Source organism: Varroa jacobsoni, unplaced genomic scaffold (genome assembly GCF_002532875.2).
Source record: "Varroa jacobsoni isolate VJ856 unplaced genomic scaffold, vjacob_1.0 scaffold_1438, whole genome shotgun sequence".
In the NCBI taxonomy this organism is placed as follows: domain Eukaryota; kingdom Metazoa; phylum Arthropoda; class Arachnida; order Mesostigmata; family Varroidae; genus Varroa; species Varroa jacobsoni.
Window position 1 is genome coordinate 33,323 of NW_019214340.1, and position 14,949 is coordinate 48,271.

The window sequence follows — 14,949 nt, forward strand, 5'->3', positions numbered from 1 at the left end:
ATGTGCACAAGAATGAACAGAGACGAACAAAACAAACAGCTTGAAGAACGACTACGAAATTTACTGGGCTAGTCGTTGATCGTCCATTGTGCTCCATCGTCTCGATAACTGCAGACCTACGGAACGAATCTTCTCTGTGTGCTCTGTTGCTTCAGTGGCTATTTCGGTCAGTTGGCAAGGTAAGCGGCTTATTGTCGTAGCTATATCGTAAATACGTACTCCTAAAGAGCAGCTAGAATTAGAAAGAAAGCTGCTTAACATGGCCAGGCACGGGCCCAGTCTAATCTTTAAGAACGTCTGCCTGTCATTTCTTCTGGACATCGTGGTAAGTGACGCACTGCTTACCCGACGTCAAACACGGATGACGTGCAAATGCCGATGTAGTCGCTCATCGTTCCGTGACGGACAGCACCGATTTTCTATGTTTGTCTGCCGGTGACGGCGCTAGAATTGACACTGCAAAGAAAATGTATCACTTCAACGAACCACTCAGAATATAGTGCTCTGATATTAAATGCTGTCGCTAGCTCCATTGCTACCGCTGTGGCTGCCTGAAGAACCAAAAAGTAGGGAAAAATCAGAAGTCGATGATTTGGAACAGTCGTAACGATGAAGACCAAAAGGAGGAGCAGCAAGTAGAGTTACGGCTGCGGAACTAAATCGGCTTCGACTTTTCGACGTCGGCGGCTTCCGCTGCAGAAAAAGTGAGTGTAAACGCCACGCGACGTAATGAGTAACTAGACAGGAATGGGCAATGAGGAGGACGTTAGAAAGGACCTGGCGTGGAAGATGACGAGGCAAAAATTCACTGGAATAATTACGGTACCAGAGTACGTAGCCGCGTGTTGACATAGTGGAGCATCGCTGGGACGTCTGTAGAGCGACAATACCTGAAGCAATAGCGTGCAAACCCCCTGATAGCTGTTGTTGCAGAGCTGAACTAATATCACTTTTAAGCGAAGCGCGAATCACAGCCATAGTTTCCAATACATAAGCGCAATATTTGAGAGCATTGCAGGAGAAGAAGGTCAGCGTTCTGGCGCGAATGGTTAAATAATTGCGTATACTAAAAGGGACATGTGATAAGCTATGATTATTAAGCTAAGTTTTCCTTCAAATTTTGCCCGAAATCTTCGTAACAAGGATAAAAGGTTTACGGTAACGCTTGCAGCAGAGCAAAATGGGTAGAAACTACATTTGGTATTAGCAGACGAGGTACAAATGCACGCTTAGGATACCTGAAGAACGTACGACTTTCAAGAAGAAAATGCTGAAATTATTGTTTTCATGAGTGAAAATGACTATAATTGTTCTTATCTGAATTCACGGTAACAGATGCAGATTGCCTCGTTGACACCAATTCAAAGAGAAACGGTTTAGAGAGAAACTACTGTGGAGCAGATAGAACAGGTTTAAGGAGTTTTAAAATATGGATGTGTCAAACTCACACAAATTAAAGAGCAAATGAGCCTTTGATATATTTCCTAAAAATAGTGTTGCAAGGCATCCACATCCAACACTGGTTCCCTGTAGAAAAAAAAAACGTTGACGAGTAAAAACCATCAGGAGGACCCACCAAAGACGCTTGTGTCGAAAATGATTCAGGTACCGAGAAATTCTGAACGGTGGAAACAACCTGCCCTCATCGTCGATTTCAATGGAATAGATGAAGAACTAATTTTTCGTTATGATCGTGGGTGACAACAGCGACTATTCGGTCTAATAGTGCCTCGCATCATTTCCACCTGATTGGGTACGCCATGAAACAAAAGTGAATCAAGAGTAAACGGAAGATGCAAACGCCTTGCAAATTTTAGGTCAGTTATTAGAAGTAACGATTGACTGGGTGTATAATCGGGGCAATGGCCGCTCGAAACACCTGCCTCAATTGAAAATCTGTCGTCGGTATAAGTTAGATATTTGTCGGCAACGGTCGCAATCGCCGCTATTCTATCTGATCAGGTTTGTGCTTCATTGAAGTGGAGGTATACGACTGGAGGGAAGTCCCTTCAACTAATTAAAAAGGCTTTGTAGCTATATTTTGTAATTGTGAATTATAAAAAAAAATAGCTACAAAATGTAATCTAAAGGTAAATGATTCGTCGATAAATCTTCTCAGCGACGATTTTTTCTTGATTTTAATTTATATTGATTTATCCTATTAGATGCTAAAATACAGCGGGGGGGGAGGGGGGTAGCGTTCAGTCTAACTCCGAGCGCCGTGGTTGCTAAATACTGAACCGCTATTATCGATGATAATTAGCTTGTCTCATCGTTTGTCTACGTAAATTTCCAAACCCGTTCTAAATAACCACACGTAATAACCGTGTGTTCAACCCCATCTCGTGATTCCTTCAGTCTTCAGCGTAAGCCCCCCCCCCCTCCCAGTATGAGCCTTGATGCACCGTCCGTAAGCCATCATTAGTACGCAGAACCAATAGAAATTGTCTGCACAATTGGTAAATTTGTCTTATGTAAATTCCGTTTTCTTAATATAATTCGTTTCGTGCACGTATGCATAGAACTGATGTAAAGGTAAACGTCACGCTGGGACACCCCAGTGTATTTCAACAGACAATTGTCAGGTCGGCAACATACACACATTTTTTAGATGTTGTCTTCGTTGATACTTGTTGCGCCCCGACTGGTATAGACGGAAATAGAAGTTAATTCCCTAATTCGAATAAAGACACGGAGAAGCAATGTACTTCTGTTTCTCAGGCCATCCTTAAAGCGAAGTCAGGATTTAGACGGGATGTGTTTTTGTAAGAACGTGTCCCTCGTTAGGTAAGCTAAGTGAGCGGACCGAAAAACACTGAAGCATGAAACATTGCTGGGTACATTCGCACAATGATAGAGGTACCGGACGAGGGCAAATTTCGTTAATGAAAGATCTACTCATTTAGTTTACCGAGTGGTATTGTTGCATTAGGTGATGTATCATCTAAAGATCGAAAGCTCGATATTTTGCCAAGAACGATATCTGGAAGCATAATTGCAGCGAAATAATTGTTCTATCAGAGTTTTATCTAGAAAATCTAGATAAACCACTTGGTAAGCTGTGGACAATGAATTTAGATTAATAATGAATAGTAAATGCGTCTTACTAGCTGATCTTATACTCGATAATTGACACAAATTGCATTGTCTTTTCTAATGACGCGGACATTTTGAGGCAGCAGGGTCAGACCGGATTGCCGCAGCGGTCTGTCATCGATTAAATGAAGCATATCTACCTCCCAGGCCCTTGATGGATGTATCAAATAAAGCGATACGTCGGTTTGCCGGTCGAGAGGCTATAGGACATTGCGAAAGGCCTGCCTGGTCCGCGACATCATTATTAAGTATAGGCACTGGCCGTTATAAAGTAGCCGGTTACGTTAATTATGCTTCATGTTTGGAAATCCTTCGTGGCTGCCACGCTGATAGGGTTCGTGACATTTGTGAAGGTGTATGGATCATATTTGGCCATTGGCACCGATTTGTATTTCAATGCGTATGCAAATTTTCTCATGAGTACAATGTTTTTTTCTATCCTTCATCGTTCAGACCGAGGTTGCGGTGCAATCCAAATATAGTCTAAACGTGAATTGCGATAAAAACGAAGAGTTTTCTTCTTAAGTTAAGTTGATGTTATCGTTTAGTCGTCTATTGTTATCATCGAATCGTCGAAACAGAGTATACCCTTATGAAGTTTTGATAATTTCTAAGAACAATGTACGCGTTGTGTGAAACAATAATTCTAATTAGGACAAACGTTATGGCAATATGTTAATCAAGACCAACCAGTCAGCGTCGACTAGTCGTCCCATGTGTGGTTACCGTGGGCTAAATGTGATCCATATATATGGGTAACGTTGGATGTTGTTAATATAGCTGTTAGTACTGGGCTTATTTTTGCCGTGACTATATCGAAGGCCCACTGCGGAGTGACGATACTACCCTAAATCATTACTATTATAGCTCGTAAGTTCGTTTTCTTCTAATAGTAGTTATAGTACATATCGTTGAGTCGGAATTATTCACGGTCAGTATAGCGCAATGGTTCTATGTGCCGCTTGCGAAAACGTGTCCGCAATAAAATAGTGGCTCGTGAAAGATAACCCACAGGGATTTCGTCCGTTACCACGGCCGCTGTCAATCGATTACTTCGCATTATCTTTTTTCTCGACCAGCTTCTCCGGAGAGATAATTCAGCTTTCGTTGTGGCTTAACGGCGTTACGATCATATCTATAGGGACTTTTATCTCTGTATTATTGTACGCCACAATTAGTCATAGAATATTAGACGGAACAGGAAGACGGGGCGTGTGCATCTGTGTTGGAATATTTTAAGCTGATTTCAGCTAGCGTTGGACGCCTTTTGCTTAATAGAAATGTCACTGATGATCGTTTTCTGATGGGCTCACTCAGAAGATGTCCCTATGGATACGTCGAGTGTTACGGAAGAGAAGCATAGGGCCAAAACTAAATGACAAAGTATCTCGGACGAACGTAAAACACCCAAATATTAAACTAATAAAGACAGAACGAAGCGACCAGCAGCTAGCAGTATTGCATAGAATTTATTCTATGCTGGTAAATTTGCCAGGCCGCTATAATCCGTACGTGTGTGACTGCGTCGTTGCTTACTTCAAAGGTGTTAATAAATGGAATAAAATGGTTAAATAAAAAAAGAACACAGAAGTTAGAACAAGGAACTTCCCGTGTGTTAGCGGTCAGTTCTCGTCAATGCGTTCGGACGTTTGACATCGATGTAATGAGTTACGACAACGAACGTTTCCTATTTCTAAGTTTTAAAAGCAGACAAGAAGCCCAACGTTTTTACGTGGTAACTACGTACACGTCCAGACAGAAAACGGTAAATTGATCACGCACTACTTGATAAAGTGGATATAGATTGGTAGAAAACCCAGTAGCTGCTTTGTAACTATTCGATGATCTTAGTAATATATGTGTAATAGTCAGCAAGGACCATACTTACACATTTGTTTCTATGGCTATTTGTTTCGCGTACACCTGAGATAAACTGCTCACAAGGATAGAGATACTTTTCATTTTACCAAAGCACTTTGTATCAAAAAACGATGTCACGTACTACGAAACACAATATGCTCCTGCTCGTTCCTGATGACTCATCTGACTTCCGTTGGTCAGTGTCTCCTTACTTCGCTACCCTCATCAGTACCTGTTTTTTGCGACCGTTTTATGGACGCATGCGAGTTAAATGAATAATTAAATCTATTTTTCTGCACATTTGTTTGAGAATAATCGTGCCGTAGACACGAACCAGTATTGTCGCTGCATGTTCTGGATATTACGAATGCCGTCACTGATTCATTCAATGGCAGACCCTTTGGTTGTGATGACTGACCGATATAGCATGTTTTACTTATGAAGACGGCTCATGTAAGCCAAAGTGGCTCATTTATGGATACGTACGAGAGCATTCATGCGTCTCTCGGCCTGGCCAGGCTTTTTCGGTCTTTGTTTCTTTTCGAAAAACAGACAGGAAGCTGTTGTTGTTGTTATTATGGGTATAGCGATAGCTCTAATACTTTCGAATACACGGAAGCGTTTACGGTCGGAGATACCCGATAAGGAACTCATTCTAGCGTTGAATAAAAAGCTATCACTTTTTGTACGAATGGTTTTATGTTATGGTGCACATGACTGGCTCAATGCTTTTGGTGTCTTGGCGCTTTGTGGTCCCGTACGCGACACCGCAGCAGGCGGCCGTTTCGCCTGTCGCTAATGCGCCATGACCCATCGATGTGGCACTGATTTGCTATATGCTTTCTGTAACAAAGTCCTTTGTACTAGGTAGTAAAGGGTTGAGAAAATAGGAAACGATAATTAGGCAATGACCGAAAACTAAAATAAATAGTTATAGTCATGAGCATGTTAATTGTTAAGATGCTTTAATAACGTCCAGACGCTTGAGCGTAATGTTACGGCCAAGCTATTGTGGATAACAGAGACGCTTGTCAATGCTACCAGGAAGTCAGTAACAGAAAACATTACCTGAAACCTGCGGATGCGGAAGTTAGCCCGTGTTACTAATGAACATGCGATAACATATCAACCATATAATAGAGCTCTTGTTTATAGTAGTTGAGCATCTGAATTTCTAACTAGACTGATGTATTGTACAGTGATAAATATAGTTGTCTAGGTAGGCAACACCGGAAGAACGTACAATTTCTGATTTGAACTCTGGTTTGTTACAGATTTCACCATCCGGATTCGGTCTCGGCGCTAATCCCGTGAATTACGACAGCCTTACGAAGCCATTCTTACGTAAATCCTATGTAAATTTTATCAACGATGTATGTATCACAAACACACACTATATTCCTGCTTCGAGATGCCCAGTTTAGCGAAAGCGTTGATTTTTTTGGAGAGAGCTATTATAACAACAATAGATTGCCATTATCAGTTTGGATTTGTGTAAGTTTAGATATTCTACCTGTCTTTTTCGTATGATTATAAATTAAACCCGATTTTACTTCCGATCTGCTCGAGCAGACGTTTTGAATAATCAGTTCTGAGCTTTCATCCCTTCTCCACTTCCCTATCTGCTCTTACGGAAATGCGTTAGAAAAATTACACACAGTTATGTACAACATACGCGTATCACTACTGTTCAGTTGGTGTTCCACAGGCAGCCGAAGGATCTCTTCAAACCTTCTGATCTTTCGTTTTGGCCGTTTCATTGGCTGACTGCAACGATCTAAGTTTTTGAGCTCCGCACGCTATAGATGACCAATATCGATAAAAACTGCCTATAACTAGTGTATGTACATGCGTTTCGTGACGTTTCGGAGAGTTTTTGTTGTCAGGTTTAAATTTGCCTTGGATTCCCCAATACGGGAATCAATAAGCTCAACAGCAGATGAGTTTATTTCCTGCCATTACATTTCCTTTCCATGTGCGTTTTTCTCTATGATCTTACAGGTGGTCCGCATCCTCAGAGAAAACGACAACCACTACAGAATCGAAGATACAGGCGAACTGTTGTACGAATATGAGAGCCGTTTACTAAAGGCATATACGATTTTTGTACAATTAAACGTTTATTAAGTCAATTAAATTATTAAGTATAACTTTATATAGTTCATAATTGAGTTCAATGGAAGTTCGGCTATTATAACCCTCATGAGTCGTTAAACATCGAGTTGGTTATATAATTAAGTATATAGTTTTCGCTGTACGATCCGCTCGGAATACTGTGCTTGGTTCGGATCCATCGGTGACCTTGCTGAGTTCGTGTTACATTTTTGATCCCACACAGTTTTCCGAGCTTCATACGCGCAACCTCACTCGCGATCGTGTCGTACTTCCACTAAGTGAACTGAAGATCATCACGCCGAATATCCTGTGGGAAGAGCTGCTTGGCATGGTCTTCAAAAACACTCGTATTAACAACCAGTATCGGGTGATTATCGAAAATGTCGAATATTTCAAGTAAGTAGAATTCAACTTTTTTCAAGCGATCTTTCGGGTTAACTGCCTCATGAGTGAAACTATCCGATATTGCGGCGTTTGTTTTAACAAATTCACAAGATGTTTCGCGGAGTACGCAAGCTAAATGTATCTCTAAAATTCGACCAAAAAAAAATCAGAACCTTTAAAGGTAAAAAAATCTATGTTTTAAAAAAACATAATGGCAGTTCACTTGATTCATGCAACTTCTAGAGGATTAATCAATCTATTTCATCAACCAGAAAATTTGTTTCAATATATAAACCTTGTCCAGTATTCGGGTTTGAAGTCTATTCATGGAAGTCGCTAAGCTGACTGAGATGACTTTTTACCTACGTTCAACATTGGAAATTGAGTGTTGCAAATCGAGAGAGCCAAGTTATTTACTTTTGATAAAACTACAAAGTTACATGTAAAAAGTAGATTGTTGTATCATAAAACTCATGAAAACAATGGAACATTACTATATTATTTTCTTTCTTTTTCTTATATTATTTTCATAAATATCCAATATCATAGGCATTATTTTACACTGATGCATAGATAGCAATGCATGTAAAGCGATACGTGGACTACCCCACCGTTTTCGAAATGATATTTCGGTGATTAAATCCCGTTAAGGGACAGCAGAAAAATTGCCCACCAGTGATATTTTGGTGGTCATCTGAGAAGTATTAATAGTAATATATGTGTTTACAGGCAACTGCGTAAGGTTCTGTCGACATCCGATGTCGATCTTAAAAGTCGTTACATAATGTGGCACTTCGTTCTGAAATTTACGCCGTTCTTGGGCAAAGAGATCAGGCTTCTCGAGGCTAAGTTCCGTGCTGAGATTGCCGGTACTGAGGTCAACAAGATCGACCATCAGGTACTTTCAGAATGAGCAGCTCGGATCTCTTCTAATGTAGTCTCATACTGTCAAAATGGCTAAAAAATTGTGTTTTTGTGTGCCTCGACGAGCGAAAAATCGATGCTTTTATTGGCTAGCACGAATATTGAAAAGCTATTTAAATCACTTTCAGGTTAATTAATGCATCTGTCTGCCCTACTTATCTAATATATGTGTTCCTACCTCATTAATTATGAATTCATTTAGACCTCGTTTGTCCATTGCCTGGACCTCACCAATGAGTTTTTCGGACTTGGTCTGGCTCATTTGCACCAACACCGCTTTCATCTCACTGCAAACAAGCAGGAGGCTGAACGACTTCTCAACAAGATCCCCGCCCTGGCTCGTAGGCACGTTAAAAACGTAGCATGGCTTAAGGATTCATACCACAAAGTGGATGATCGTCTTGATGGTCTGAATGTCAAGATTGGATATCCTGATGGAGCTAACACTGAAGAGAACGTGAGTCTGCGGATCGCCTTTATTTGACTGGCTAAATTTCAAGATAAAACGGCGAATTTGTTGTGTTTTTTTAAAAACATTTCAACATTCATTGAACTCCTGGCTAACTAATGTACTCGTTCTAGAAAGGACTGTGTAAATATCTTTATGGCGGTCTGACTTCGTTGTAACCTAAATTTTCTACAATCTTTGTTTACAGTTACCGGTGAACAGCACATACAGAAAAATGATACTTATGATCATTAATGAAACAAATGATCCTTGGATATTAGCGAATGATATAGGAAAACAATATCGGTAACGATAAATGGGGCGTACCAACGCGATGCAACGTAACTGATGTACATTTGCATTGCATTACTCTAGTACGATGAACTCAAGCTTCCGTTCAGCAAATAGTTTCACTGTTTGCCCGTCTACGATTTGCCCCTTTCGGTCGTTTCGAGCGAAGCGAATTACTGATCCAGCAAATGTGTTTGGTCACGCATACGTATGCTTACAGGCTTTCGTCTACTATCGAGATGCTACGTTAAATCGAGATTTCTTCGATAACCTCATTGAGCTATTTAGGCTAAGGCAGAGATGGATGGTAATGGCGGTCAGTGACAACGCGTTGGATAAGAAAGATCTAGCGATTCAGCTACTCGGTTGGACGGTGCCACCACTGTCCCTACAGCCGTACTATTCGTATAGTTTCAATCAGGTTAGTTGTCCGTGTTTCACGCAACCAGCTAGCAAAAACTTGAAATTATGCGGGTAACAATGAAAATATTCTCTCCGTATTTTTTTGTGAAGGATGCTTTCAAAGGATTTTTAAGGACAATTCAAACCAAATTATTCTCAGTCGAGTAATAACCTTCGACAATGTAATAGTCTTCTTTTCAGTTTTCTCTTATTGTCATTTGTAGTATATTTTGCTCGTCTACATTTTTTACAGATGCAAAATAAAGACTCCCAAAGTTACAGGTGACTGCTATCTCACTATATATATATATATATATAATATATATATATGAGTTTTTACCTGCCTTCTTAAGACTAAATCTTTGAATCTAATGTAATTAGTGCTGTTACCCATTTTTCAAATGACTCTTACTCTACAGGTGTCTGTACCAATGGGTATGCTGTCTCAGCCCATTTTCTCAGCTGGGCAAAACGCCGGACTACAGGCAGCCGCCATTGCTGTCGTCGCTCAAGAGGCACTAAAATCCATCGACCGTTTTGGACTGCAGTTTAGTGAACATGGAGCTGTGGCCGACACGACCTTTGAGGCCCTGGGAGATCTATTAACGTGTCTAGACAGAAATACCGAAAATGAACTGCACTCCTACGGCATTTTGGATAACTTTCTTGAGGAGGCGGTTTCCGACATTGCCGGGCTACAAGTGGCGCTGCAGATGTTGGATGAGTCTTCGACGCCATCGAAGTTACCCGGCCTTGACTTCAACGCTCGACAGTTGTTCTACATCGGGTACGGTCAGTTGATTTGTGCAAACATGGCCGACAAAACGATTGCGCAGCTAAACCGAACGCTGACCAGAACGCCGGAAAGACTTCGCCTACATCGAGTACTTCAACAGACACCCGATTTCGCTAACGCGTTCGGGTGTAGTGCATCGAGTCGTATGGTTTCGCGAGAAGTGTGTGACGTTTGGTAGGCAGCGAAATACATGAACAATGTACATCATATTTTCTTCGATTTCGCTCCGTTGAAACGGACATATAAGCACTAACGACGACCGTCCTTTGCTGGATCTTCTGTAGTGGGCGATTAGGTATATGTCAGTCATCAGGAGCAACGCTTAAATACTGTTTGGCCCTTCATCGTCTTAGGCGGTGACGGCATACAGCTAGCTCCCTTGATCAGTTTCGCCGTTTTGCAAAAAAAAATTTTCAGGAGAGCTTCATGCATATTACTACTTCATTTCTATACTACACATGTGCTCCATCGAAGACTGCGGACGAATTTCTAAGATAACAGCTTTTTTTTTCTAAAGCCTACCGTCATCACATGCCCGTTCACACTGATTGATAGTCTCAACGGGTTCCACGTCGCATTCCGAGTAAGGTACGCAGCACTGGTAGCAAGCGAAATATTGAGATTATATTGTATGATTACGATTGCGTCCACCTCCCATGAACTGGTGGCAGCAAGCAATTATCATTGCTACCCAACAGCTGTATATGTGGCTGCAAGCGTGTTGTACAACTGACCGGTTTCTCTCCATTAATAATGAACGCCTGTCGAATATGATGTACTTCAAGAAAGCAGTGACATAAGCGTGCCCCGTTGCTCTTCAGCAAAAGAATGAACGTTTACCTCATTTCCAGTAGGAACTATGACGCACATAGTAACATCCTGGGCGACGAGGAAATAACTTACATACATACACACATGCAGACACACCATGTATATTACGGCACCTACGCGAGCTAACGCCCCCCTTATGAAATAGGACTGTCCCTGGACTTACAAGTCCGTTAAATGTGGATTTCATTAAAAGATAAAGAAAGCGATTCAACAGGTCGAGAAAGCCAATGATATTCAACGAAACAGGACACTGACAACAGCTACATGGACTGCCTATGGAAAACAAATACGATGACAACGGAATCGTGAAGTGTACTCTGTTGCTTAGAACGCCCGTAGCTTCATTCGGTGATTATGCCTATGCAATCATCGTTAACTAATACGCTATCGTTATAAGTTACGCATTTCATGGAAGTTAAGCGTTCAGAACAGCGCTGCTGGATTTGATAGTTTCCTTGTTCCTAGTACAATTGACACAGCTAAGGAGAAAATCGAGCCCCGAAAATTGTGTTCGTTTCACCTATGGTTTTCTTATTTTTCGTCCATAATTTCGTTACCTTTCGTAAAGCATATAGGAGGTTACTAGAAAAACAGGAGATCACATTAAAAAGGTCTCGATAATTTCCAAAATAACGGACCCGTGATCGAAGTGAATAGGATAAGTGGTTATAACGAATATGCGTTTCGAAGTTGCGGCGCGTTCCCTCGAAATGCAATCAACCTTTATTATCTATTCTCCATCCTTTAGATGTACGTAGACACAGCAAGTTTAGCTGTGACATTTGTGTTTTGAATGATCTTTATTATTGATATCAATTATAATAACGGTCCGTTTGGTGAAAAAGGCACCTGCTTTCTTCAGGTGGTCAGGTCAAAGAGACGTCAAAGAGCCTACCTACTAGTTGACTCACGCTACAATTACATGGATTCATGGCTGGAATACTGTCTAAAAGATTGTTCTTTCAACGTTAGGCCGCAGTTATAGTGCATAGGAGCCGGACATGGGCGAGGGGCTTATGCAGGTTTCAACTTACGTTTTTCATTTAGATACGCAGAACGAGACTAGTAGTAATAAGTTGGTAGTATTCTCACTGTTTGTACCCATGTAAGAACTGCAACGATTAGTTAAATACTGTCGCTTTCTCGTTTGATCAGTTCCTTAAATTAACGGATCTTTGTTTTTATGAAGGCGAGGCTTGTCCCTTGAACGCGAACAATATTCTAGAACAAATTAATAATCCTTATACTGTAATCAAGATTTTGTAGCCACAATGATTGTCAAGCCAGGCAACTCAATGGGGAAAATGCCCTAAGTAAATTCTATGCTTTGACATATCAGGCCAAATTTTCTGTTTTGAATGTACCGCCCTAGGCGATAATATTGTGTTAGTTACGTTCATAGTCACATACGCATGTATACGATACATGCTAAGAGTAGAGGGACATGCGTACGTTTGGTTATATTTCAGAGTTAAGACGCCACCGTATAAAAGGCTTTCGCATATCAAATAATATAATATTTATATTCGTAAAGGGTGTGGTTATAGAGTGACCACCACAGATAAGAACCAATACACCTAGCAAATTTTTGTTTTATGAAACATAAATAAACGAAAAAAAAAATGTAGATTGTCACCAGAGCAGGGATTTAGCACGGTAGGGAACATGAAGGCTCAGTGTTGAAGATAAGGAAGGGGGGCGAAGAAATAATTATTTAATTATGTAGATTCATACACAATGTATTTGATAGATAGGTAGAATCTTGAAAAATCAAACGTTGTTGTCTATAATAGTTGCAGTAGTTAGTAATGATAACGGTCCAATACCCTAAATATCTATGAAACACATAGGTTTGAAATAAAGAGGAGAAATCCTTAAATTCGTAACAAGATGATGATAGTTATCCTTATTATTTTTGCAATTCTTATTACTGTATAAGCATATCTTTAGCCAACAGAAAATTAGAAATGCGTGCGTCTACCCGTGACGAATTAAATGTATAATGGTAAAAATCATGCACAAAATAATCAAATGAAGCTTAATGTCCGATAAAAAAAATGATAAGCCACTACAATAAAACATATATGTATATATATATATATATATATATATATAATGTCGATTATTTAAAGAACTATAAAGACGTGAACTTGCTTTTACTTTTTGCTCGTTAGGAACAGTCTGGGATTCCTATTTAATTGTGATTAATATTCCCTTTTGGCTACTTTTCTCGGTAGCAGTGTCCAAAGCTGATAGACAATATAGTATATGTGTATTTTATCTTCATCGGCTAGATCGAAAGCTAACTGACAGAAATTTATCTTGACATCGTTCGAAGTTAATGTTAGTCGTAAGAAAAAACGGTGATTCTTGTAATAGAACATTCCACTAATAGGTGTCGTTCCCGTTTCACAGTGAGCTTCATCAGAAACTTCTCCATGTTGCCCTTTCCAAGTGACTTATTAGTTTTGAAATAGATTCGGACAACTGAACCTTTAACTGAGGAAATGAACGACTGCTCGTTTTAACTTCACTTGCGATATACATAATGGGGCACTCAAGACTCAAGAAGACCTCAGCCGGTCATTTGGTCGTCGCGTGTGTACATCCGCCATCTTGAGTATCAGGAAAACGCCAGTCCCTTCTAAGACCAAACAGCAAAAAAACATTATAGCGAAAAAGCGCTGCCTTATTTTGAAAATATGAGCGAAGAACAGATAAAACTAGAAACTTCTGTTTTTTGCCTGAAGTTAACAATCTACGCTATTGCTAGCTTTTATCCGGCTTTTGAGAGAGTTAAAGAAGACTGTACAGAAGCAAACCAAAATATAACACTGAGGTTTAGATTTGAAAAGCTCGACAACTAACGAAAATGTATATGGCTTCCTGATACAAAAATCAATGGCCATTTTAGGAAAAAAATATATACATATATATTCATTGCCAGTTGGATCACCCGAAGAAGCTTCCGCGGTACGTATTTTCGAGAGTTTTCAGCAGTCTCGAGTCCTGGACTTTTGAGATGCTACGAATCCCATTGAAACTTTATGTATGTAGCAACACTTCAACGAGTTGAACGGATCTATTAACATCGCTAAATCCATGATTACCGTTGACACGTTATTCGTAAGCTATAGTTGGAATATTTTAGGAATGAAAAATCCCCTTACATAGAATAAATATAACGGCTAGGAGTGACATTTCTAGCATATGGAAATTTCCAAATTGTCTCTTTTTCTTTAGAGGCTATCTCAGAAATAACTCATGAGCAGAAATGGGGCTAGGCCACTCTGTAGACTGCGTGACAGGTGTGCATAAGTATACGAGTAGAGCTTTATTTTTTTAAAGGTTTTTAAGGCTGCGGTTCTCTTTACAGATCGCCGAAAGGTGGGGCAGTCTGGTATGTCACGGAAAAGCTTTGACGGATTAAAAAAAAACACGATCGCTTTAGAAATGGTTAATTAATTGGAAAAATGGGAAACCAATGGAAAATCAATGGTGATTCGAGAACTAAACTGATAATAATTTACCTTGTATTATCTACGTAATTTTCCGATCGGCTGCTATCAGTTCTCCACTACTGTGCAAAGAAAATTCTTTAATAAGCTGTAGTCTATTATAGTTAGTTTTTTGTATTTGCCCGTTAGCTCTTTTAGCGCATTAACACGTTATTATGAATACGATCCTATTTATTTTCCTGCATTGAACTTATTTGCCCCCTGCATAGTGCCATTACGAGCACACTGCGCATGTAATAAAATAAAAAACACTAGGTAAGTTAGTCTAAATCTAAATGTTTATT

At 40.0% G+C, this 14,949-nt stretch overlaps 1 protein-coding gene across 1 annotated transcript; it reads left to right on the plus strand.

Annotated features, from left to right (window-relative positions):
- The first annotated feature begins 259 nt into the window (after positions 1 to 259).
- Positions 260 to 13,038, plus strand: LOC111270058 (endothelin-converting enzyme 1). Its single transcript, XM_086972342.1, has 8 exons — positions 260 to 325; positions 6,231 to 6,329; positions 6,958 to 7,047; positions 7,295 to 7,467; positions 8,185 to 8,353; positions 8,582 to 8,836; positions 9,339 to 9,539; positions 9,940 to 13,038. The coding sequence occupies exons 1-8, from the start codon at positions 260 to 262 to the stop codon at positions 10,492 to 10,494; spliced, it is 1,608 nt and encodes a 535-aa protein (XP_086828468.1). The 3' UTR covers positions 10,495 to 13,038.
- Positions 13,039 to 14,949: the final 1,911 nt, after the last annotated feature.